We start from the raw sequence: 27,036 nt of genomic DNA, 5'->3' as shown, positions 1-27,036 counted from the left end.
AAAAAATAGGAACTTGTGTGTGTGTCAGGTAAGTGATTATTAGTGTTAAAAAAAATAAAAGACCTGTAGAAAAGATATGTTGACAAGATGTCTGAAGGAAGCAACATAAAGAAAGGCCTGGGCTTCCCTGGTGGCGCAGTGGTTGAGAGTCCGCCTGCCGATGCAGGGGACACAAGTTCGTGCCCCGGTCCGGGAAGATCCCACATGCCGCAGAGCGGCTGGGCCCGTGAGCCATGGCCGCTGAGCCTGTGCGTCCGGAGCCTGTGCCCCGCAACAGGAGAGGCCACAAGAGTGAGAGGCCCGCATACCGCAAAAAAAAAAAAAAAAAAAAAAAAAAGACCTGTTGATGAGAAACGTTATGGACAGTTTTTATTATAGAGGCAGAGGATGTGTTTAATTTGGAATAAAGCAACAGCAAATGATAGTTGTATTTTGTGGCTGTTGAGCTGGATTTGGTTCTTGAAATTGTTTTGTAACCTTCTGGCAGCTTTGAAATGGAATGGAATGTAGCTCAGAATCTTTATTTTGCCATGAAATAGGTAAGTAGGTGTAGCCCAGAAGTGGTGCCTGAACTTCCTTTGTTATATTGTCTAAGCCCTTTGATGATTTGGCTGATTTTTTGGTCACAAAGAAAAGTTCAGTACCTGAGAAAAATGAATGAGGTGTGGTATTATTTCATATTTCACGCTGTCTAGAGGGTTCAGTCAGTAACAGACAACCAACATTTACTGAGCTAATAATGTATTCTAGTTATACCAGTTGTAAATAGCATAAGCCATGGGCAAAGTAGATAAGACATCATTCTTGCTCTTCAGACTTATTTTCCAGTCCCCCAAGTCTTGCTTTTTAAACTTACTGTATACCTTTGAAGGTTTTTTAAGGCCAGGGGCCATGTTTTATATTTTTTAGTATGTGATCAATTGAATATTTAATTGACAAATTGCTTCAAGTTCCTTGAGAGTAGGGATTCTCTTTTATTTTTGTTTAAAAGTACTTGGTGTAGGGTATGAGGCAGTGTGAGCAGCATTTGGAAACGTAAGATTTCGGTTAGAGTTTGGCTTTGCCACTTACTTTAAGGGACAAGTTGCCATAACTGAATTATTTTTCTCAGCAATAAATGGGGATTAAAATCTCTGCCTCTGTTCTCACAGAGTGATTATGAGGATAAAGTAAATTAACGTAAGTGAAGTCACTTTATACAAACTGTAAAACACTATATAAATGCTACTTGTTATTAACACCTCTGATGTATAGTGTATATTTAGATATTTTAACTGAATTTGAGATAATCCGTCTTTAGGTCTTCATCAAAAACCTAAATATAATAAAAATCATAAATAGAGAAGCCTCTATCTTGCTACTCTCTATTTCCCAGAATTTGTAACAGTAGTAGTTTAATATGATAAGCTAGATATCTGACTCCCAGATCTGTGCTTTTAATGCTGTATATGTTGTAGGGTCCTGAGCGCCTACTTTTGGTGTTTGTTTCAGTAATTCTGAGCTCTTAGTTAGAACACCTAAAAGAGCCTCAGTCACTGAGCGATGGTGTTGTGACAACTGTATAGCAACCCAGAAAAAAGAAGTTGGATCCCCACTGTCATACCTTACCCCAAAATATATTCCAGATGAATAAAATATTTAAATGTAAAAGATGAAATCATGAAATCATTAAGATGAACAATGGGATAATTATTATTTTAAAAATAATCTTAGGGCTTCCCTGGTGGCCCAGTGGTTGAGAGTCCGCCTGCCGATGCAGGGGACACGGGTTCGTGCCCCGGTGCGGGAAGATTCCACGTGCCGCAGAGCGGCTAGGCCCGTGAACCATGGCCACTGAGCCTGCGTATCCAGAGCCTGTGCTCTGCAACGGGAGAGGCCACAACAGTGAGAGGCCCGCATACCGCAAAAAAAAAAAAAAAATCTTAGAATGAGGAAAACTTTTCTAACTTTAACTCCAAACCCAGAAGACATTAAAAAAACGGATAAATTTGACTGTATTTCATCATAAATAAGGTAAAAAACCAGAACAACAAGAAAAAAACAAACTGGGGGAAGTATCTGTAATATTTCATTACAGACAAAGGACAGATTTCCTTATGTATTTATCATCAGTTTGTAAAAGACTTATAACCTAAATAGAAAGGGAGAAACGATATGAGCACTGTTCACAGAAAAGTAATGCAAATGACCTTTAGGTGTTTGAAAATATTCTCAATCCTTTTCATATTAGAGATAATGCATATTAAACTATGAGATATCATTTTTCACTTGTTGGCTTGGATAAGGCTTAAAAAAAAGAGTAGCCTGGTCAGATTTTGGAGAAAAGGTTCTTACATTATAGCCAGTGAGACTATAAACTGATAAAACCACTGTGGAAAACAATTTGAATTACTTAAAGATTAAAATACATGTATCCTTAGATCCAGTAATTCTGTTTCTATCTATCTAACTTATTCATGAAATGCACAAAATAATGTATGATTGAAGTTATTCATTATATCACTGTGATAGATTAGAAATAGTCTACCATATTTCCTTGATTCTCAGACAGTTTTTCATATTTTAATAAAGATAAAATCAGATACACCTTATTAATGGCATTATAGTTATAATTGGCAGCTTTTTAAATTTCTTTCTTAGTGGCACATAAAACTGTTTTACGGTTAATGGCATTTAAATTTTTAAAATTATTTTTGGCTGCATTGGGTCTTCACTGCTGTGCGCAGGCTTTCTCTAGTTGTGGCGAGTGGGTGCTATTCTTTGTTGCGGTGCGCGGGCTTCTCACCGCGGTGGCTTCTCCTGTTGCGGAGCATGGGCTCTAGGCACGTGGGCTTCAGTAGTTGTGGTGCGTGGGCTCAATAGTTGTGGCTCGTGGGCTCTAGAGCACAGGTTCAGTAGTTGTGGCACACGGGTCCAGTTGTTTAGCGGCATGTGGGATCTTCCCAGACCAGGGCTCGAACCCATATCCCCTGCACTGGTAGGTGGATTCTTAACCACTGCGCCACCAGGGGAGCCCTAATGGCATTTTAGATTTGAAGAAATAGGATACTAAAATGGGTAAAGGGAAACCATGCAGCTTTAAAAGGTTTGAGTTAGTTTCGTATGTACTCAATATGTATAGAACAATTTCCAAGATACATTAAGTAAAGAAGCAAGGTGCAGAATAGTGTGTATTATAGTAAACTACCACTTGTGTTAAATGACATATATACGTGTATAGTGGGCAGATAGATAGATATATACCTCCTGCTTAAAAATCACTATTTTGTTCCTGAAAATCAGACCTTCTGTATGAAAACCCTACTTGGGAACCTATTTACCATTATTTTAAATGGCTTATACATCAACCCAACCCCTAACCAATTTCTAAAACATAGCTGGCTGTTTATGAATTTTTTTAAAAATTAAGGTATAAAATACTTAAACATTTCTTCCTGATTACCAGGTAATTACTATGGTTGTTAACAGTTGCTTTCTATGTAGTAACATGTCCATACCTTTTGTTGATACTTAAGCAGCTTTTCCGAAGTCCTACAAGTTGTATGTGGATGTATCTCCAGATTTCTCACTTGTCTTTTCCTTAAAATGTTGAATTAGATTTTTGAGATTGAAAGATAAAAATTTTACAGTATGAAACCATTGGCTGGAAGATGTGTCAAGAAAGACGAACTGAAGCATTTCACTGTGAGATATTAAAAGGGTACATTCTGTGGGGTATGCCTATATATTTATTTTTTATTTGCTTGACTATGCAGAAAAAAATCTTTGTTAAGGCAGACTGTGAAGGGAAAGTGGGTTGCTTTTTACTGTATTTTAAAATTTGTTATGATATACTTGTATTACTATTAAAAATATAGAAAATAATTATTTTGAAAAAGACTTAGAATAGGCAGAATCAAAGCAGAGTAGAGTTGGTTTCTTTGGTTTTATGTACGTGTCCCTCCTCCCACTCTAGTTTCAGTTAGCGAACAAATGGTTAATGTAGTTGGGTAAACCCTGCATTAGCTAAGCCCCAACAATGCTTCTACTACATTTTTTGACTGAAGAAAAACTAGATTTGAATTCAATACAATAGAAATATGTGGTTACAATTTAGACTTTATTGTTAAATTAGAATGTTGATCTTTAAAACCTAACTTCCTAAGAAAAGTCATTCTTTGGCTGAGGAGAAAATAGCTTTCCTTTAATATTTTGATGACATAGATAAATTTTCTGGATAGGATCTTTGTAAAAGCTGAGTTGTCCTTCTACCTTAGTTTCCCTTTGAAATTTGTTTTTCTTTGGGAAAGGAAATAGCACCTAACTCAGTAGTATTATGTGCCAAATCTAGAATCTAAACGTTCTGCATGTCCTACTTAATGAAATACATATTACTATGCTCATTTTATAACTGAAGTTTTGGAAAGGTCATACAACTACTGAGTCTCTGCCATTCGAATATAAGCCTAACTTTGAAATCACTGTTTCTGTTGGGTTTGCCAAAAGGTTCGTTCATTTCTTTCCGTAAGATGGCTCGAGTAGTGCTTAGTTGTCTTTAACCTCATTTGAAACAGTTTTGTTAGATTGTATTGTGACAGCTGTCATATCAGCGTGCGTTTAAAAAAAAACTTATCAAAATTGGTGAATGTTTGTGTAGCCATTTTAATATTGAAGATGGGAAAAAAGCAACATTTTTGGCATATTATGCTTTATTATTTCAAGAAAAGTAGAAATGCAACTGAAACACAAAAAAAGATCTGTGCAGTGTATGGAGAAGGTGCTGTGACTGATCAAATGTGTCAGAAGTGGTTTGTGAAGTTTCGTGCTGGAGATTTCTCGCTGGACGATGCTCCATGGTTGGGTAGACCAGTTGAAGTTGATATCGATCAAATCGAGACATTAATTGAGAACAATCAACATTATACCATGCTGGAGATAGCCAACATACTCAAAACATCCACATCAAGCATTGAAAATCATTTGCAGCAGCTTGGTTATGTTAATAGCTTTGATGTTTGGGTTCCACATAAGTTAAGCAAAAAAAAAGTTATTGACCATATTTCCACATACGATTTTCCGCTGAAACGTAACGAAAATGTACCGTTTTTAAAACAAACTGTGACGGGCGATGAAAAGTGGATACTGTACAATAATGTGGAATGGAAGAGATCGTGGGGCAAGGGAAATGAACCACCACGAACCACACCAAAGGCCGGTCTTCATCCAGAGAAGGTGATGTTGTGTATATGGTGGGATTGGAAGGGAGTCCTCTATTATGAGCTCTTTCTGCAAAACCACACAATTAATTCCAGCAACTACTGCTCCCAGTTAAACCAACTGAAAGCAGCACTCAACGAAAAGTGTCCAGCATTGGTCAACAGAAAACTCATAATCTTCCATCAGGTTAACACAAGACCACGTGTTTCTTTCATGACCAGGCAAAAACTGTTACAGCTTGGCTGGGAAGTTCTGATTCATCTGCCTTATTCACCAGACATTGCACCTTCGGATTTCCATTTATTTTGGTCTTTACAAAATTCTTTTAATGGAAAAAATTTGATTTCCCTGGAAAACTGTAAAAGACACCTGGAACAGTTCTTTGCTCAAAAAGATAAAACGTTTTGGGAAGGGCTTCCCTGGTGGTGCAGTGGTTGGGAATCCGCCTGCCTGTGCGGGGGACATGGGTTCGGGCCCTGGTCTGGGGAGATCCCACGTGCTGCGGAGCGGCTTGGGCCCGTGCGCCGCAGCTACTGAGCCTGCGCTCTGGAGCCCGTGAGCCACAGCTACTGAGCCGCGTGCCACAACTGCTGAAGCCCGCAAGCCTAGAGCCCGTGCACCGCAACAAGGAGTGGCCCCCCGCTCACCACAGCTAGAGAGAGCCTGTGTGCAGCAGTGGAGACCCAATGCAGCCAAAGATAAATAAAAAATTAATTAATTAAAAAAAAGTTTTGGGAAGATGGAATTATGAAGTTGCCTGGGAAATGGCAGAAGGTAGTGGAACAAAAGGGTGAATACGTTGTTCAGTATAGTTCTTGGTGAAAATGAAAAATTTGTCGTTTATTTTTACTTTAAAAGCCAAGGAACTTTTTGGCCAACCCAATACATTTATATCTTTTCCCTTCTCAGAAAAAGCTGATAGCTGAAAATAAGAGTAGGTTTGAGGGGGACAGCAGACATGTAGTTCCCCCAAATCAAAAGAGTATGGATTGTCAGAAAGGCTTAGTTATACTTGTTGCTGGTCTAGGTGAAGGAACCTGTAGCTATAATGGCCTCTGTTCCCTGCTAATTAAATGAGCTATGCAGTCTTTATACATTGCCAAAGGTAAGCATAATTTTAATAATTCATGTATCAAATTTAGTAAGATACAGATTCTATACAACCTCTGACTATCTTAATGGAATTTAGTTAATATAAACAAAAGAGATGAACCCAGTTAGTAAACAAAATTCGTGAGAATTGTCAGTCTGTAGTAAGAAGTCTAGGTTTTAGGGCTAGACTAGAAAGGAAAAGGGATTGGGGGAATGGAGAAGGGGAAATGGTGAATTCACATGCCATATAGACTACTTGTTTCTCAGTATAGGGATCGTCACATTTAAAGACAGACATTAACGGGCTTCCCTCGTGACGCAGTGGTTGAGAGTCCGCCTGCCTATGCAGTGGACACAGGTTCGTGCCCTGGTCCGGGAAGATCCCACATGCCGCGGAGCGGCTGGGCCCGTGAGCCATGGCCGCTGAGCCTGCGCGTCCGGAGCCTGTGCTCCGCAACGGGAGAGGCCACAACAGTGAGAGGCCCACATACTGCAAAAAAAAAAAGACAGACATTAACTATATGTTAAGACATTATTTAATCAGAAGACATTAAATATATGTTAAGTTCACAGCAAAATAACCAGAAAGGAAGTAGCAAATTTTACTAATGAAGATTTAGAACAGATAAGTATAAAAGGCTATTTTATCGTTCTAGTATTTTTTTCCTAAGAAAAGGGTGAACTAGTTATAGAAGCAGTTTGCACATTATCAAGGTAGATTACTTTAAAAGAGGCAATCGCTGGTGAAGAATTACATGGAATTAGTTGCACTTTTATTAAATACTATGTTCAAGAGACCATAATAAAGAATATACATGACATTATAAGATACCGCCCTTACTCTCATAGAGTTTGCCATTTATTTTAGGAGATAAGTGGAAGAAAGCTGAAGAATAAATTCTGTAAGGATGAATGACTAGGGAAGACTTCGCAATGAAGTCTTGAGGAGGGAGGAATAGGTATTACGGAAGAAAGGAGATAACTGATGTGTACAAAGTGATTACAGTTGGCAAAGAGTAGGCCTAGCTGGCTGGAGCAGAGAATGCCCATAGGGCAGTGCATTTCATACATTTTAAAAGCAGAACAACCTCTCAAATTACATGTTTTTTAAATGTCGGACCTTAATGTATAAAAGAGAGGGTGGAAAAAATCCACAATTGTTTGTTTGAAGCAGGGTTCTAGGTCTCCAGGAGCAGTCTGAAAACCATAACTAGAAGGCAGTAATGGGAAATTGGTTCAAATAGGCACAAATCTAATATTACTGACTATTTATGTCCTAGGCACTTAACAGATATCTCATTTAATTCTTAAAGCAAGTCTATGAGATAATTATTGTTAATCCCATTTTGCAGAGGAAGAAACTGAGGCTTAGAGAAGTTGAGCAAATTGCTCAAGAATAAGCTACCAGTAAATGACAGTATCAAAATACAAACCTTGGTCTTTCTGACTCCAAAACCCATGCTCCTAACTACCACACTGAATGTGGAAGGCTTTAATGCTGCTCCAATTTGGAACTTTATTTTGTAAGCCAAAGGCAGTTTTTGATTAGAAGAGAGGTATAGAGTTTTATAGCAAGAAGAAATATTAAAGCTAATTTAATCTGAAATTCATTTTACAGATGAAGAAATTTAGGTTTAGGGTTCCAAAGTGCTGAAACCCAGTCCCCAATTCTCTGATTTGTGATCTATTGTTCTTTCCATTATAGCAATGAGGACATTGGTGGTAGAAGTTAAATACTGGTCTAGCCAAAGTATGTCTGAAGATGAAGATGTAAAACCATTTAGAAAGCTGTCTAGGTATGAGTTGATAAGGGCATAGAATAGAGTGATAGCAATAGAACTGGAAAGGAAAGTATAATTATGAAGGATGATAAAACAAATCAACTACGAAGCATAAAGTACAGTCAATTCATGCATGTGTCTTACTAGCAAGCCTTTGTATATAAGTTTTATACCTGTATCCTATCTCATTTTCCTCTGTAATACATGGAGCGGAGATAATGCCACTTAATAGATTGAGAAACATAAGTGTTTATCCATGGTCAAACTGCTGAGGATAGTAGCTGTGTTTGTAAGTCTTCTGACCTCTACACCAGTACTTTTTCCATTAGACTTATGATTCTCAAGCTTTAGTGTGTAGCAGAATCACCTTGGGTGCTTGTTAAAAATGTAGATTCCTAGGACTTCCCTGGTGGCGCAGTGGTTAAGAATCCGCCTGCCAATGCAGGGGACATGGGTTCGATCCCTGGTCCCGGAAGATCCCACATGCCGTGGAGCAGCGAAGCCCGTGCGCCGTAACTACTGAACCTGCACTCTAGAGCCCGCAAGCCACAACTACTGAGCCTGCGTGCCCTAGAGTCTGCATTCCACAGCTGCTGAGCCCATGTGCTGCAACTACTGAAGCCTGTGCGCCTAGAGCCCATGCTCTGCAACAAGAGAAGCCATCGCAAATGAGAAGCCCACGTACTGCAATGAGGAATAGCACCCGCTTGCTGCAACTAGAGAAAGCCCGCGTGCAGCAACGAAGACCCAACGCAGCACCCCCTGCCAAAAAAAAAATATATATATATATATTTTTTTTTTTTGGTAAATGTGGATTCCCAACCAGCACAACTCAGCAGGTCTGGGGTGGGGTTCAGGAAGTAACATTTTAAACAAGCTCCCTAAATAATTTGCTTTGGACCATATGAATAAAATAAGCTTCTAAGAATGTTACCTTGACTGTAGTAAGTAGGGTAGACAGTTGGTTCTTTTGCTCATACAAAATATATTAATTTTTAGTCCGAATTAGTATAATGCTATTTATTTTTCTTATAGTCTTATCTTAGCCTGATTTGCACTGTTTCCTACATTATTACTTATGGACTTCTTGCCCTAGGTTAATTTGCATGATCAAAATGAAATTGGTTTGTGTGGAAACTGGTTTCTTACTTTGGCAAGAAAGTGGAGTGTCCAAGAAACTTAAAATTAGAAATACAGAGTATAGAGTGACAGTGATTTCATTGTAATTAGAGTAGTCCAATCAGGTGGAAATAGTTGAAAATATAAACTTTCACTAGCTAAACCAATATTTGATAAGTAGGAACTAAGAGGAGACAAAAATGACCTCAAAGTTGTATGGAATCATAGACTTCAGAACTGGAAAAGAAAATTTCTGTGGATGACCTAGAATCTCTGGGCCTTTTAGCAGAGACTTCAGAGGAAATAAGGAGGATTTTTGAGTAATTTCAATCTACTTGACTTTCTGAATTTACTCCTACATTCCACGTGGACTTCATCTGTTACAAATTTGACATACTGTGGATTAATAACTTGCTGTTCAGTACACTTACATAGGTGCTATTGTCTTCCTCCAGGTGACAGTAATAGTAAAATAGTAAGCATTTTAATTTATTCTGTTTTGCTTAGGCTTAATTAATTTCCTTAGACGATTTGTACTATATGTTTAATTTGGAGAAGGTCTTGCTAAAGTATGCTTCATTCTTTTGGCTTGGATTTAACATTTGTATAACCTTGCTTTTCAAACTCAGTAGTCACTCTTTTGTTAATGGAATGATAACATGGGAAGGATTTGAGGGTAATACTTTGGTAATAATTTTCTCCATCTGTAAATAGGGTTGTTTCATTATCACCAAATTGTAGGTAGAACATTAAAATTTATCACAGCTTCTTAGAGTGTCTCTAATTTTAAGGTACTTATTGCCAGTTTTGGAAATGAAAGAACAAACTGATTTTTAAATTTTCTGAGGCCTTAAGAAGATGACAGTGTTAAGAGTTCAGCAGCATCCTATATAGTGATTTATAGTGAAACGTTAGGGTTTACAAAGCATCTTCTGTTTGTTGTTTCTTTTGATCTACATGCCAGTCCTGAAAGTGAGGATAATATCTCCATTTTGCAGGAGAGGCTGCTGAGACTCATGTGCTGATTGTCAAAAGTCACACAAGTGTTTAGAAATTCTCTTATTGGAGAACTGAGTTTTTGTAGCCAGCGTTTTTAGGGACTACCTAGAAAAATATAGAAAGAAAATAAAAGATGAGTTGAGGAGGGGGTTGATGTGTAGAGTAAAGGAAGAACAATCTAAATGAAGCTGGAAGGTCTTTTGGGGTTATAGAGTGATCCTGGAATATTAAGAAATTCTCAGTGTAGTTAATGGAAGTACTTAACCAATAGTAAGAGGATACAACTCTAAGAAGGCATTGGATTGTTGGATTATTACAATACCATAGGACTGGCTACTATCTACATAACTCCCCCAAATATTTTCTACTCTTCAAACTTAAGAATTGAAGTGAACCTTAGAGACCATTAAGTCTGTCTGACTCCTTAAACATTTGGTGCCTGCTTCTTCTTGTCTGCTAATGAGTGATGATAGATAAAAGACATTGAACAAGGTTGTAATGAATAGTAATGCAAAACTCAACTATTTCTTTATATTAGCGTATATATTTTTTGAGATATGGAGACCTGTATAATATAGCATATATCTTCTGTTTAATAAAATAACTCCTTGATTACAAGACAGTTAAATCATCAGTATCTTGTGGCATCAAGCAGAAAGCACTGTGATGACTAAATATTTATTTATACCTGAACAAGGTGAGACCCACTATGAACATGTTCATTCTCTTGAGTCAACAAATGCTTTTTAATTTGTTATATCAAATTATATCCCAGATACTGTATCAGTTATTCAGGATATAAACATAAGTAAAACTCAGGGCACAAAAGTGTTCCCCATTTTTTAAAAACTAAGGACCTAAAATTGTTTTGCCTTCTCCCCCATGCCTCATATTTTAGATTATTTTACCCTGAAATTTATTTACTAAATTGATTTTCTCCTTTAAAAAATAAATTTATTTTTATCTTACCAAATGGTTAGCATGAAGCAGGCAGTGTTCAGTGAGTTGATGTGATTTAAGCTAAATTTGGAGTGAAAGTATGATTTCCTTTAGGTGACTTTTTTTTTTTTTTTTTTTAATTTATGGTACCTCAGGCATTCCCTTTATTACCTCTCCTGAGGGCTTGAGTATCTCATGTCACCCCTGAATGAGATATCTTTTCCAGGCTTAACATTCTGATTCTAACACTTTATTTTAATTTATAATTTATTTTGCCCCTTTTCTGTCCCTGTTTATTAATATATTAGATTATATGATTAAAATTGAACTATTTTATCCTAGAAGGCAGCTCTGATACTTTGGGAAGATGGAAGGATCTTTTGGTCACAGTTAAACTTCTGTGCTTTTAGAAAAACACCTGTGTTTGAAAATCAAAATAACCTGGTTGTTGTATAGATCATTAAACAGGCTGTGACAAGAATATAGTTATTTTTTGTAGTGCTAGAAAATTTGGATTCTCTTTTGAGTAGGAAGCCTTTAAAAAAAAAACAACCTTAGAAACTCTATAGGGAATAATTAATATGCTTGATGTTTCCTAAGGAAAAAATATCTAAATGATACTGAAAGTAATCATTGTTCTTATGCTACTGAAGACTATTATTTTCAGGAGAAATATGCAAAAGTGAAGCTTTGATTTGGAAATAAATGTACCACGTTTTACCCAGGAAGTATTTCTGAAAGTAGTATCTAATCACTGTTTTAGTAAATGAAATTATATTTAAACACACTAACATAGCTTACTATAGAGTCTTATTTTGAATAGTTTTGCAAATCAGAGAATAGTCACCCTCCTAATTTTGTATTATTCTTGATTTTCACATATGTATTTGAGTTGCTTAAAGTATGAAATGGATTTAAAGATATCAGGTGAGGTTCTTGGCTTTTATTAGTTTAGTGGCCTTTTGGAAGTAGATTTTGTGACTTTCTGATGGCTTTTTTAAAAAAATTTTTATTGAAGTATAGTTGCTTTACAATGTTGTGTTATTTTTGATGGCATTTATATTTACCTCTGCTTTATTGGGGTCAGTCTTTAAAAACAGTTTTAGACATCTTTAAAAGACAACATTAGACATTTAAAAACTTTTTGAACCATATGTGCATTGGCTCCACAAGTGTTCATCCCGCCGCCCCCCCCCCCATGCCAGAAGCTTATGTTGGTAAGATTATTTTGCCTAATTATAGGTAATTCATGGGGTGTGGGACTTTGTTTCAATCACTGCCATATGCCCAAAGCCTTCCAAGAGTACTTGGTATATAGTAGCAACTCAGTAAGTGTTGTTGAGTGAATCTCAGTAAAGGAAAAGGCAGCTGAGGTAAATTGGGTGTTCTTACCTCTGTTGATATCCAACTAGTGTTTTAATCACTTCAGAAGCTTCTTCATTTCTAATTTATTTCTGTGGAGAAGTCACGTGTCTTCTGTTTCTGAAGTGTGCTGATTACCAGATTATGGTTGTCCTTTAATATTTTCTTCCCAGTTGTTCTATTCCTGGAGTTAGTTTGTTTAAATAGTGTTTGTGGGCCTTCCCTGGTGGTCCAGTGGTTAAGACTTCACCTTCCACTGCACAGGGTGCGAGTTCGATCCCTGGTGGGGGAGCTAAGATCCCACATGCCTCACAGCCAAAAAACATAAAACAGAAGCAATATTGTAACAAATTCAATAAAGACTTTAAAAATGGTCCACATCAAAAAAAAAATCTTAAAAAAAATTTAAAAATAGGGCTTCCCTGGTGGCAGTGGTTGAGAGTCTGCCTGCCAATGCAGGGGACACGGGTTTGAGCCCTGGTCTGGGAAGATCCCACATGCCACGGAGCAGCAGGGCCCATGAGCCACAACTACTGAGCCTGCGCATCTGGAGCCTGTGCCCCGCAACAGGAGAGGCCGTGACGGTGAAAGGCCCGCGCACCGCGATGAAGAGTGGCCCCTGCTTGCCGCAACTAGAGAAAGCCCTCGCACAGAAACGAAGACCCAACACAGCCAAAAATAAATAAATAAATTTAAAAAATAAATAAAAAAATAGTGTTTGTAGGAAAAAAAAATTATTTCTTCACAGTCCAGTTCTTTGGGCCAGTTTTGTAGATTGGTATATCCTTAAGTGTTTCAAAATCAAAACTGATTAATGTGAGGGATTATTCTCAGAAACAGTGTGGCTATAAGCAATCAGTGGATTTTGGTATTTAGCTTCATTCTCTCTTCAGTTATGATAAGTCATAATACCATCACATTTTAGCAAGAGATGAATATGTGAACATTTTAGCATGTTTGTCATTGTAGAAGTAAGCCTACCTTCTAAAATATAGAATGTACAATACTGTTTGGTTAATGAAACATCATTTAAAGTTTTTCCCATCTCTTTAAAAAATTTTTTTTAATTAATTAATTAATTGATTTTGGGGGGCTGTGTTGGGTCTTCATTGCTGTGCGCAGGCTTTCCCTAGTTGTTGAGAGCGGGGGCTACTCTTCGTTGCAGTGCATGGGCTTCTCATTGCGGTGGCTTCTCTTGTTGCAGAGCACAGGCTCTAGGCACGTGGGCTTCAGTAGTTTAGTTGTGGCTCGCAGGCTCTGGAGCCCGCAGGCTCAGTAGCTGTGGCACACGGGCTTGGTTGCTCTGCGGCATGTGGGATCTTCCCGGACCAGGGCTTGAACCCGTCTCCCCTGCATTGGCAGGCGTATTAACCACTATGCCACCAGGGAAGCCCTTAAAAAAGTTTTTTAATTGAGGTACGAATGACATACAATATTATTTTAGTTTCAGGTGTACAACATAATGATTCGATATTTGTATATAGATTTACAGTTTTGATTTAGAAAATATGAATATCAATTTTTTTCCCCGATCACATGAATACATTGGTATTGAAACATTCTAGATGTGGTATGTTTTCTTTCCTTTTTCCTCCCTTGTCCAGTTGGCTAGATCACAGTCATGGTATCTATATATAGATCTTTGGCTGAAGAGGACAGTTTCTTTTAAGGAAAGTAAGTGTTATGGTTGAAGTTGCCTCCTTTGAAATGAAATAAACAACAAAATGTTCTTATTTTAATGGATTTTAAGAAATATTTGTCCCTGTTAAGAGAAACCAAGAAATAGGGAACCTGGATTTCATTCAGTGTGTTTTAAAAAGAAGTTGAGTTTTCTAGAGAATATTATAATAGCAAATATTCTGTTGCTACCTACCCTTTGAAAAGTCATAACTATAGGTTGTTATTCAGATGTTCCACAGTGATGTGCTCTATGATAGGATTTATCATTGATCACAAATGAATAAATTAAGGGGATTTTTTTTCTTTTTTTAAATGCTGCAACCTCTTCCTGTATGTATTGTTCAGTGTCTTTTCCCAGTGAGATTTTTCCTTGGTCAGGAGCCTCTAATGAAAGAAATTACTATTTGGCCCAGGCAGTAATGTTGCCTTCAGATTGTTTTTAAAGCCAGACTGTTTGTTTTCTGTGAGTTACCTCTGAGTGGACTAATTGTAAATGTGACAGCCCTTTTGATGCCACTTTCTCTGGAGTTACTGGTGTTCTTCAAAGCTTGGCTTTGTTGTGTGCAGAAAGAGAGATGTTGGCGGACTTGGGAAAACTTCATTTAAAGGAAACAAAAGTTCTAAGGAAAGCTCCTTCAAGAGTTTTATTCGTTCATAACAGAACTCAAATGCACATAAGTTTTCCAAGCACTGAAGATCTAAGGTTATTTTCCAGACCTTTTACTTGTTATATATTTTCAATAAGGTCTTGATGAACCCCTCCACCCCCCGTATCCTCTTAGAGTTCTTTTAGTGTAGCAAATGACTTGATGATCACTGTCCAGTTGATCTGTCTTTGCTGTTATTTCTTTAAGGAAAAAGTCCCACCTTGGGCCCTGAGTATTGATTTACCGGAATGAGTAGTTAAATGAGAGATCGGAAGCTAGAGCTAGTTTTTTCACTTTCTCTCACCTTCTCCCCTCCCCCTGCATTATTTTAGAGGAGGTTGCTCATGTTCTCAAGTAGCAGTACAAAAATCTCACACCCTGACCCAACCAGTATGAAAACAACCGCTGTAGCACAAAGTGTCCTTCCCGTGTCCCCAGCTGAAATTGGGGGAGGGACAAAGCCTAATTGTTACTTTACCCCATCCTGTCTGCCTGCTAGAAGGCCTGTTTCCTACCCTAATGGTTTCTGCCTAACAAATGGTGTTTCTTTTTTACAGCATTATGATCCTGGACTTGTTGTGGTGATGGTAAACTTAGCAGTGGTAATTTTTTATTTTCAGACTGAATTACTCCTTTTGTCATCAGTGCACCAATATGTTAGGCTTAATTTCTCTGTTGTAGCCTTCATCCTTCTGCTTGGTCTTTTTCATTTTCCTTTCCTTTCCTTATGCAACTTGTCTGATCCTTGTTCATTAAAGGGTAATGTTAAGAAGGGATATATCTGTTTGTGTTAGAACTGCCAAAAAAAAAAATCAGTTAAAACATTAAATTCTAATACTGTAAAAACTTGATTTCCCCACAATATAATGGGCACTAGCACTTGCTACTGCAATCTATAAATAAATTAAAACAAACTTTGACTGCCTTAGAAGGCAAAAGTACTAATGCAGAGTTTATAACAGGGGTTTACAGAGGTAATGAATTTATACCAAAATTTTCTTGATTCTTACAAAGCAAATTCTGATAAATCAAAAGATATCAAATCAAAAAAAAAGGAAAATTACTTTGACATTTGTTTTCAATTCTTTCATTGGACCATTTCTTTTTACCAGTAAATCCCTGATTGAGACGTTATGAAAGTGATATTGCACCTAGGAAGTCATTTTTATAACCTGTCTTTAATTTGGTCCTTTTGCTAAAGATTGCAGTCACTGCTTATTTATTATACCATTGGGCATCAGGTAATAATGCATTTTTATTTTGTTTAACTGACAGTATTTGATAGTATCTAAAAGAAGGCTGTATTTTAGAACTTTGTTCTCTTTTCTGGCATGAGATGTTCTTTATTAAACATTTTTTTCACTGTTCCTAATTACCTTCTTATTGTTTACAAGCAATAATGGGATATTGGTGATAAGTAATTGAACTTCTGAATTTGTTTTTCATTACTTTTTGAAACACAAATTAATCCCACAAATACAGAGCAACTGGATACAAGTGGTTGCTGGTCACTTTGGAAACAGTTTCTTTTTTTTTTCCTCCTGGACTAATCCTAGTCATGATCATGGCTTTTATTGCTTTTTTTTTTTTTCCAAATTTGCTTTTGGTAATATCTCAGATTTAGACTGACAAAACTCAACTTTTAGCCCAAAGGTATAATATATATGTGTGTATAACAAAAAAACAAAAATAAAAAAACAGTTGTTTACACCAGCCTGAGTGAAGTGATGAGGGAAGTAAACATTGTGTTTTTTCACTAAAGGTATACAACGGATAAGGTAAGTCCTCTTTTCAGTGGGCTTACATCACAATAAACAGCGCAAGTTGTGATGTAAAACAGCTGTGGTAGTAAAGTGCTTGTCTGCCCCATTTTGCTTTGTTTGGCTGGTTATGAGTGGATTAAATATACATTTTTTAAAATCTCCAGCATAGATAAATTAGTTTAAAGTCAATTTTCTTCGCAACTAGTCCTTTTCACAGCTTACTGATTGCCACAGCCAGTGTTAAATCCACTCTGGAAAATGGGACCTCAGAGCACCAGTTTAAAAGTGAAACTACTTTTTGTTCCTAAGGGCAACTAACTGTTGCTTTCTATTTAATTTTTTTCACCACCTCATTTAATTGTAAAGCATCTTTTGAAAACAAAAAATATATTAAACACGCTGAGTTGCTGTTATTGAATTTTCCTGTATCATGTTTGAAACTGTGCTCTTCCGATTTAAACATGTCAGTTGAGATATTTATTACCAGTTTTAAAAGTGTGTGTGGGAAGATGTCAGTGGACAGTAAGAGTGAAGTGATTTTTGGTGGAAAGTTATTTGGAGGTCTTTTTAAAAAGGAATTTCTAATGTTTTTGATTTTAAACTTCCTGGTGCCATTGCTTAGAAGTGCTTTTGCATTACTTATTTAATTTTGCCATAGTAATCTGGAATCATCCCCAACTGGAAGGTCAACCAAGGTGGTTAGTTGGGCTTGAACTGGGAGAGGTAGGTTTGGTTGTAAGCTGTGAGAATGGCTTGTGTTTGGTTCACTGTAGCTTTCTGGTCTCTGCACTCCAAGGCAAGATCTCTAACCACCCAAACCCAATGTGTAAAGCGAACTGTTGACTTAGCTTTGCATCTAACCTTAATTATATGTTCCTGTTACAGGGAGAACAGATCCCATTCCAATCGTTGTCAAGTATGATGTCATGGGCATGGGTCGCATGGAAATGGAGGTAAGTTGATCTCATTGGTTCACTTGTTTTTGGGATATTTAAAATTGATACTAATTCCAAATTCAGATGTAGTTTTAATGTTTTTGAGGGGAAATTTTAAAATGTATTTTACATTCTCATTTAGTGCTGCCTTTGAGGCAGGTAGGTGGCAAATAATGCCCCTGTTATAAAGAAGTTGAGTGGTTTCCCGAGGGTTATGCCACAAGGCAAGGTCAGATTTAAACCCAGACCCCGGTGCTCATTTCCATAGGCAGTGTCGCTTAACTCTTAAAATAATTGCTGTGGTAGAAGCTTTGCCCCTGTAGAGCTATGTACAGCTGTCATCTGTGATATCTTCTTTTCATTGCCTGAAATATTTTTCTCCATTTACTCCTAATTCTTTGGCATTGAACATTGAAGTAAAGTCTGTTATCATCAACACATGTGCCTGTTGGGAACCACCAGCATGAAAAGATTAATGAACTATTTTGCATGCTGTTTTCTCTGTGGGGTGACAATAAAGCAAGAGGTAGCTGAGCAAAAAGTTAGAAGTTTCTTATTTTCATACAGTACTGTAGTTGTGTAAATGATTTTTTTATGGCTAATTGGGGGTACTTTAGGAAATAAGACTAATTATATCTGTTTTTGTTAAGCTTGATTATGCCGAAGATGCTACCGAACGGCGCCGTGTCCTAGAAGTAGAAAAAGAAGACACGGAAGAACTGAGACAGAAGTACAAGGTACTTAAATGAAGCCATTCTTGCATGTGGGATGTTCACACTGAGATATTCATTTTGGTGAAAAGAATCTGTTGACAGCAACATTTGTTTGACCTTTGCTGGTGATTAGTCTTAGACCTCGGGTTTCTGTTACTTTCTTATTTATTGCTTCTGTAAAAACTATAGAGATAATAATAACCACTTTGTATTATTATCTGTTGGGGAGAGTGCATTAGTGTTTGAAAATGCAGTGCCAGGTATAAGGTAGTAATAGCAGTAAAAATTGGTGAGTCCTTTGAGAGCTTGATACCTGTTAAAATGCAGTGCCATGTATACATTAGGTAGTAATAGCAGTAAAAATTGGTGAGTCCTTTGAGAGCTTGATACCTGTTGATAAGCCTTTTCTTTTTTAATGGATGAGGTGTTTGACGAATGACAAACAGTTGAGAACTTCAGTATCTTCCTTTTTAAGCAGGTAGTTATAGAAAACTGCAGCTTAAAACATGTTATAAGTTAGCTTTCAAAAAGACTGACAAGGGTACATGCCTTTCAAGATGTTTTAGTAAGCCCAGTCGCTACCATAAAATAGGTAAATTTGAAGATAAGAAAGAGAATTAGTGAAGATCATCATATAGAAGCTGATTTTGGTCATGATACTTAAGGTGAGAAGAGAGAAAAGGGATTCATTTTAAAAAATCTGTTCTACCGTAAAAAAATATATAAAGCAAAAACTGACAGAACTACAAGGAGCAATGTTATACCTACCACGGTTGTTGGAGATTTTAATATACCTCTCAGTAATTGATAAAAGTAGAGGAAAACAATCAGCAGGGATGTTTGGAAGACTGGAACATCTCATTTAACAAATTTCACGTAATGATTATATAGAACTATACACCCAATCACTTTGAAAGTGACAAATTTCAAATATATATGAAACATTTATTTAAAAAAATTTTTTACCATGTTCTGTGTCATAAAGTATCAACAGATTTCAAAGAACTGAAATCAAGTTATCAAGCCATAAAACAAGTTTTAAAAGATTTTTAAAAATCTCTGTTTCAAAATTAAGAAGCACATTTTTACATGTAACCTGTCAGTAAAAGAAGAAATCACAATGGTAATTGGAAAATATTTTGGACTGAAAGATAAAAATGCTACACATCAAAACTTGTAAGATAAGCTAAAGCAATATGATATATGATAGCAAATACATGTCCTTTTTTTTTAACATCTTTATTGTAGTATAATTGCTTTACAATGCTGTGTTAGTTTCTGCTGTATAACAAAGTGAGTCAGCTATACATATACATACATCCCCTTATCTCCTCCCTCTTTCGTCTCCCTCCCACCCTCCCTATCCCACGCCTCTAGGTGCACACAAAGCTGATTTCCCTGTGCTATGCAGCTGCTTCTCACTAGCTATCTATTTTACATTTGGTAGTGTATATATGTCCATGTCACTCTGTCACTTTGTCCCAGCTTACCCTTCCCCCTCCCCGTGTCCTCAAGTCCATTCTCTACATCTGCGTCTTTATTCTTGTCCTGCCCCTGGGTTCTTCAGAACCTTTTTTTTTTTTTTTTTGGATTCCATATATATGTGTTAGCACACGGTATTTGTTTTTCTCTTTCTGACTTACTTCACTCTGTATGACAGACTCTAGGTCCATCCACCTCCCTACAAATAACTCAATTTCGTTTCTTTTTATGGCTGAGTAATAATATTCCATCATATATGTGCCACATCTTCTTTATCCATTCATCTGTCTGTGGACACTTAGGTTGCTTCCATGACCTGGCTATTGTAAATAGAGCTGCAGTGAACATTGTGGTACATGGCTCTTTTTGAATTATGGTTTTCTCAGGGTATATGCCCAGTAGTGGAATTGCTGGGTTTTATAGTAGTTCCATTTTTAGTTTTCTGAGGAACCTCCATACTGTTCTTCATAGTGGCTGTATTAGTGTACATTCCCACCAACAGTGCAAGAGGGTTCCCTTTTCTCCACACCCTCTCTGGCGTTTATTGTTTGTAGATTTTTTTTTTTTTTTCCGGTACGCGGGCCTCTCTCTTTCACTGTTGTGGCCTCTCCTGTTGCGGAGCACAGGCTCTGGACGCGCAGGCTCAGCAGCCATGGCTCACGGGCCCAGCCGCTCTGCAGCATGTGGGATCTTCCCGAACCGGGGCATGAACCCGTGTCCACTGCATCGGCGGGCGGCGGACTCTCAACCACTGCGCCACCAGGGAAGCCCTGTTTGTAGATTTTTTGACGATGGCCATTCTGGCTCTTCTGACGGAGTGAGGTGATACCTCATTGTAGTTTTGATTTGCATTTCTCTAATGATTAGTGATGTTCAGCGCCCTTTCATGTGTTTGTTGGCAATCTGTATATCTTCTTTGGAGACATGTCTATTTAGGTATTGATAGCAAATACATGTCCTTAATGCTTATCTTAGAAAAAAAAAGGCAGGAAATAAATGAAGTAAACGTTCCTCTTGGGAAGTTAGCAAAAGAATAGCAAAATAAACCCAAAGAATGTTAAAGAAAAGAAATGATAAAGATAAGAACACAAAAGAATGAAACAGAAAACAAACATACAACAAATCCATAAGTTAGTTCTTTGACATACTTGTGATATTAAGAAAGAAAAGAACATAGAAAACCAATGTCAATAATGAAAAAAAGAGGATATCATTGCAGATGCAGCAGGCACTAAAAGGTAAACATAGTATGGATAACTTTATGCTTTGAATGCAAAGATAGGTTTAAGTGGACAAATTCCTAAAGAATATAACTTGCTAAAATAGACTTGAAGAGAATAGAAAACCTTGGTAATCCTATAACATATATAAATTATATAAATTATATAAATTGAATCTGTGGTGAAAAATCTTTCCATACAGCCCAAATAATTTCATAGTGAGTTCTATCACAATTCATAAAAGAAGTAACTTCAGTCTTGACCAACAATTTCTGATCTTCCAGAGAATTGAAAATGAAGAAAAACTCCCAGCTCATTTAATTAGAGACTAGATGGTAACTCCTGACAAGGACAGTATGATAATAATTATATGACATTGATGTATAACACAGATGCAGATCTTAAAACACCATAACCAATTTAGGATATACCATGACCAAGTTATCCCACGAATGCAAGATTGATATAATGTTAAAATCAATTCATGTAGTCAACCATATTAGATGATTAAAGGAAAAAAATTATATGATCATCTCAATAGATGCAAAAAAACCAAGAGCATTATATAAAATTCAACATTCATTCATGATGAAAAGTCTTGTCCAACTTGACAAAGAAAGGACCTTTTTTAACCAGGTGGAATGCCTACAAAAACTATATAGGAGACATCATAGTTAATATTGAAAAGTCGAAAGCTTTCCTTTTGAGATGGGGAAACATAAAAGGGATACCTGCTGTCATTGTTTGTATTAAATATTGTTCTGGTGGTCTTAAGCAGCACAGTAAGGCAGACAGGCAAAAACAAACAAAGATGCAAGAGATGAAAGGGAGAGACAGAACTGTCATTGTTTGCAGGTATGATTATGTTCATGATATCCAAGAAAATTTACAGATTAGTTACACAAATAACAGTTTAGCAGGATGCTAGATACAAAATCATACATTTTTTTTTCAAAATCATACATTTAAATTTTCATATTAGAAAATGGATATAACAAAAATGTCACCAACTGTAATAGCAAAAAAAAATATATGAAACACTTGGGTATGGATCTAATGAGATGCGGGAGACTTAAGGCAAAAATTCTGAAGCATTATTTAGAGGCATTAAAGAACAATGAATTTTAAAAATGAGATTATTTTTATGATCATGAATTAGAAGACTCAATATTGTAAAGGTATCTGTTTTCCCCCAATTTTTCTATATATTCAAATCAATCATATAAAAATCCCAACAGGATTTTGTATGGAATTTTGTATGGAAGTATAAAGGGCCAAGAATAGTCAAAGCATTCTTAAAGTATAAGATAGAAAGCTACAGTAATTGAGACATGTGATATTGGCATAAGGATAGACCAGTGGAACAGAAAAGAGAGCCCAGTTGCAGACCCTTACATATTTGACCCCTTGATAAGACAAAGATGGTATTGCAGAGAAGTGGGGGAAAGAATGAATTTTTCAGTAAAAGGTTCTGAGACAGTTGGTTATCCATATGGGAAATAGTGAATTTGAACTTCTACCCCATACCATACAATAATCAATTGCAGGTGGGTTAAAGATTTAAATATAAAAGGAAAAAACATAGAGCTTAGAAGATACAGAGGATTTTCTCTATTCACCGCACCTGATGTTATTTACTTATTTTTTATTTCGGTGATATTTTATAATGAAAATTGTTGAGCATACAGAAAAAATGAAAGATCTATATAGTGAATACCTATATACCTACCACCTATATTCTACAATTAACACTTATATAAATATTGTTTTATTATATATCACTTTTTTAAGTCCCTTTTTTTAGTTCCTAAAATATCTTTTTGATTCTTTTCCCCAAAATTTGCTACTTTTTTGTTTTTTAAACAAAAACAAAATTTTTTGCCTTTTGGTTACTATTTCTGCCTTTTTTAAAAAAACATTCTAAATGTTCTTATTTTATAATTTCTTTCAAATCTTCTATTATCTGTAGTACTTTGTAAGTGTTTTCATAGTTTGCTGCTTCTGACTTTCTTGCAGTGGTTTGTTTCCTTGTGTGGTTTGCAGTTTTGATTGTCATCTCATTCTCTGGATGTTTTTCATATCCTGGATTTTAGAGGGGTTCTTATCGGGCAGTTCCATATGTGCTTTTGCTAGAGACTCAAGTCTTTAACTGAAGACCTGAGAACTTTATATGGACTGGTTTTAAAATGTTAATACCTAAGCTAAGGGTTCCTGCTTTGGATGAAAGGTGTACATTCTTTAGGTCCACCAATGACTGTGGTCTGAAATTCCGACCTTCTATGCATGACCTTTTCCATTTATACCTTGGTAGATGGTGAGTTTTTTGATGCGTTCAGGGGATAGCAGGTGATGATGTAGTGCTGTTTTTCTAGTCCCTGTTTCAAGGATGGAGACAACCATTCATCTCTCTGAGCATTTCGCAGGGAGAGCTTAGTAGGCCTTCTACCATCAAGGTCCTGAGGCCTCATCTTTAGGTGCCTAGGGATTGCCCTGTCATGTTGAGCTCAGCTATATGTTAATTTTTCTTTTCTTTTTTTTTTTTTTTGCGATACGCAGGCCTCTCACTGTTGTGGCCTCTCCCGTGGCGGAGCACAGGCTCCGGACGCGCAGGCTCAGCGGCCATGGCTCACGGGCCCATCATGGCTCAAGATCCCATGTGGGATCTTCCCGGACCAGGGCACGAACCCGTGTCCCGAACCCGTGTCCCCTGCATCGGCAGGCGGACTCTCAACCACTGCGCCACCAGGGAAGCCCTGTGTGTTTTATTTTATCCAGAGTTATAATATGGGGAAATCTCTCTCTTCCTTCTCTTCCTTTTTTTCTTTCCCTGTTCTCTTTTCCCTACCCCTTTCTTTATGCACTCTTCAACCCATTTAGACTGGCTTTAGCACTTTGCACTGAACCAGTTTATTCAAGGCTGCAAAATACCTTTATTTGCTAAATCCAGTAGACCTTTTAAAGTTCTTATTTTCTTCCATGTCCTGCTTCTTTGCATCATTCAATACAATTGACCACTCTTTTCTCTTTAAAACAATTTCTTTTCTCTTGCTTTTGAAGATTTTATAGATTCCTCCTCCTCATCTCTCTTGCTGCTTCTGTATAGATTCCTTTGTTGACTCCTCTTCTGCCTGAACTTTTTTTTGTCTCTTCTTATTTATTTGTTATGCTTAGAACATCTCATTTTTTATTGGACTCAGACTTAGAAGTAGAAGCTCTCAGAGAAGACAGCCTCCGTCTATTGACAATCTGTTCCTGGCGTTTTCCTTTGGCCTTCTTTATTGTTGCCAGAAGTTTAGCATATTCTGCAGCCTCTTCCTTATTTTTCTTAGTACGCTGTTTCTTCAGAGCAATACGCTGACATTTGTGTTGCAGAACACATGGAGTAACAAGATGGTGAATCTTGGGTGCTTTGGTCCTAGGTTTCTTACCTTTGTTTAGGGGCTTTCTCACAACATACTGGCGGACATCATCTTTATTTTTTATTTTTTTTAACATCTTTATCGGAGTATAATTGCTTTACAATGGTGTGTTAGTTTCTGCTTTATAACAAAGTGAATCAGTTATACATATACATATATCCCCATATCGCTTCCCTCTTGCGTCTCCCTCCCTCCCACCCTCCCTATCCCACCCCTCTAGGTGGTCACAAAGCACCGAGCTGATCACCCTGTGCTATGCGGCTGCTTCCCAGCAGCTATCAGTTATACACTTGGTAGTGTATATATGTCCATGCCACTCTCTCACTTTGTCCCAACTTACCCTTCCCCATCCCCGTATCCTCAAGTCCATTCTCTAGTAAGTCTGCGTCTTTATTCCCGTCTTGCCCTTAGGTTCTTCATGACCATTTTTTTTTTGTTTTTTAGATTCCATATACATGTATTAGCGTACAGTATTTGCTTTTCTCTTTCTGACTTATTTCACTCTGTCGGACATCATCTTTAGAGAGATTGAAAAGTTTGTGGATTCTGCTAGCTCTTTTGGCGACAAGGCACAGTAGTATCAGTGAGTCAGGAATATCCTTCTTCCCTTTTTTTACGATGACCAAATTGAGAACACTCAGATTTGCATTCACAATGCAACCCCGTACAGATTTATGCTTTCTTTCTCCAGTCCTCCTTGGTCTGTAGCAGGAATGCCCCTTACTCAGTAGCAGGCGGACTCGGCCATGGGTCAAGACACCCTGCTTCATGGGGAAACCTTGTTTGTCGTTCCCACCACTGATTCGGACCACATAACCCTTCCATTCTTCACCCAGAGCGTCAGCAGCAACTTCTGTGGCCATACGCTTCTCATAAAAGGTATGAAGTTTTTGTTCATCGTTCACTTCAATGAGTTTCTGGCAGCCAGTAGCTGGGAAAGAGATGTTCCGCTTTATCCTGAAGTGGCTGATTGCCTCTGAGGTGCCACAAAAAAGAGCTGCCTAAACTTTAGATGTTGGAGTTCTTCAGGTTAGGACCTGGGCTGTCTTTTTCTGTCTAACCACTGTCCTTAAGCATAGAATCATCATGCCACTGTTTAGAAATTTTTCACGTGGTTGGCTTTTATCCTTTAGGTCTTAGCTTAAATATTACTTCAAAAGAAATCTTTCCTAACCACCCAATTTAAATAAATCCTCTACTTTATTCTCTTGCAACACTCTCATATATAATTTATAATTATACATTTTTGCTTGTAACCTTATTTATAGGCTGACTGTGGTACTGGAAAGAAAGGGCCTTGAGGAGAGAAACTGTCTATTTGTCTGGCAATATATATACTGCATCCAGTATAGTGCCCGGCACATAAGTACTCAATAAATACAAGTTGAACAAATAAATTCTTGGAAATGATGGGGAAAACCAGGTCTATTTGATATACTATCAGAAATATAAACATTTTAGAGAATACATTTTTATTGTTTTTCAAGTAAAAGTTACACTATCAAGTAAATAATAAATACATGAAGTAGCTGAGTAATTCACAACCTCATTAGATTACACATTATATTTTGAGGCCCTTTCTCCTCCGACCAAGAAATTATTTCACTTTTGAACTCTTTGTGGTAGGTACAACAAGAATTACTTACTCCCATTTTATTGATCAGACTGTTTATTCAGAAATCTTGTCAACTTTGAATTATACAGCTTGCGAAACCCTCTCCCCTTCTTGATGTCACTCCTTTATTTCATATTTGTTCTTCACCTTCACATGACCTCGGAACCTTGACTTTAGTAACTTAGCCCCTCCTTAATTTATACTTCTTGAGCACCACAAATTGATTTTTTACTTCTCTCAACACTTTGATTCCAACTTCTTTTCTTCCTAATCCTTTTTTTGTCATACCTACTCACCAAGAACCTATCCCCACTCAGAAATATTTGCATTCTTCATTTCTGTGTCTTTACTGTAGTGCAGTGTGGGACTGGTGCCAACTCACTGGACTCCCAGAACTGCCAAGGAATCCTTTTACGCATCAACTCCCTCTTAGTCTCTTCAGCTGTCATTCTCAAACATTGATCTTTAAGCCCTCATCTTCCCTCAGCTACCCTTGTCCTTCCTCCATCTTCCCTTACTCCTAGTAGAAAACTTAAAGAAAATGTGGAGTATCAAATGGGAGTGCCTTCTTCTACCTGTAATATCTGCCATCAAACTTGGGTCTATCTCTTCCCATCCTTAAATATTTCTCCCTTGTTTCATAATCTGTCAAATGAAAATTCCTAACTACATCTGAATTCTGGATCCTAATCCTCTCTGTATTATCAAGGACCTTACATCTTTTTTCCTATCTTGGCAAACTCACTTTGCACTCATTCATTTCCTATCACCAATAAACATGCTCACACATTCTTGGGGGAAAAGAACCACTAAAATTACAAAAAAAAACCCTTACTCTGTTGACTCTTACTCTCTGTAACTGCCATCTTTTCTTTTTACTTGTCTTAAGAACCAAAATTCTGAAAGGATAGTCTCTACACTCACTGCCTTCTATTCTTTTTTTTTTTAATTTTCATTTTTATGAAAGTTGTACATAGTTTTAAAGCAAATAGCTTTACCCATGCTTTTAACTGAAAACAAAAACAAAAACTGCAGTCCCGTTTTGATACCCTTAGTATCTTGTTAAATATTGAT

At 37.1% G+C, this 27,036-nt stretch overlaps 1 protein-coding gene across 11 annotated transcripts in view; it reads left to right on the top strand.

Moving 5' to 3' along the window:
* Window positions 1-27,036, top strand: part of GPATCH8 (G-patch domain containing 8) — a 102,855-nt gene that overhangs the window by 35,168 nt on the left and 40,651 nt on the right. For 6 of the 11 annotated variants that reach the window (XM_067715564.1, XM_067715565.1, XM_067715569.1 and 3 more), the window contains 2 exons: window positions 17,464-17,531; window positions 18,164-18,250. In XM_067715564.1, coding sequence (XP_067571665.1) covers window positions 17,464-17,531; window positions 18,164-18,250 — 155 coding nt within the window. Of the gene's footprint in view, window positions 1-12,986; window positions 14,163-15,372; window positions 15,418-17,463; window positions 17,532-18,163; window positions 18,251-27,036 lie in introns of those variants that run through there. The other 5 variants (XM_067715572.1, XM_067715571.1, XM_067715570.1 and 2 more) reach the window with 2 other exon arrangements.

Source organism: Pseudorca crassidens, chromosome 19 (genome assembly GCF_039906515.1).
Source record: "Pseudorca crassidens isolate mPseCra1 chromosome 19, mPseCra1.hap1, whole genome shotgun sequence".
Taxonomy (NCBI): domain Eukaryota; kingdom Metazoa; phylum Chordata; class Mammalia; order Artiodactyla; family Delphinidae; genus Pseudorca; species Pseudorca crassidens.
The sequence above is the reverse complement of the archived record's forward strand: the minus strand, read 5'-3'. Positions and strand labels throughout refer to the sequence as shown.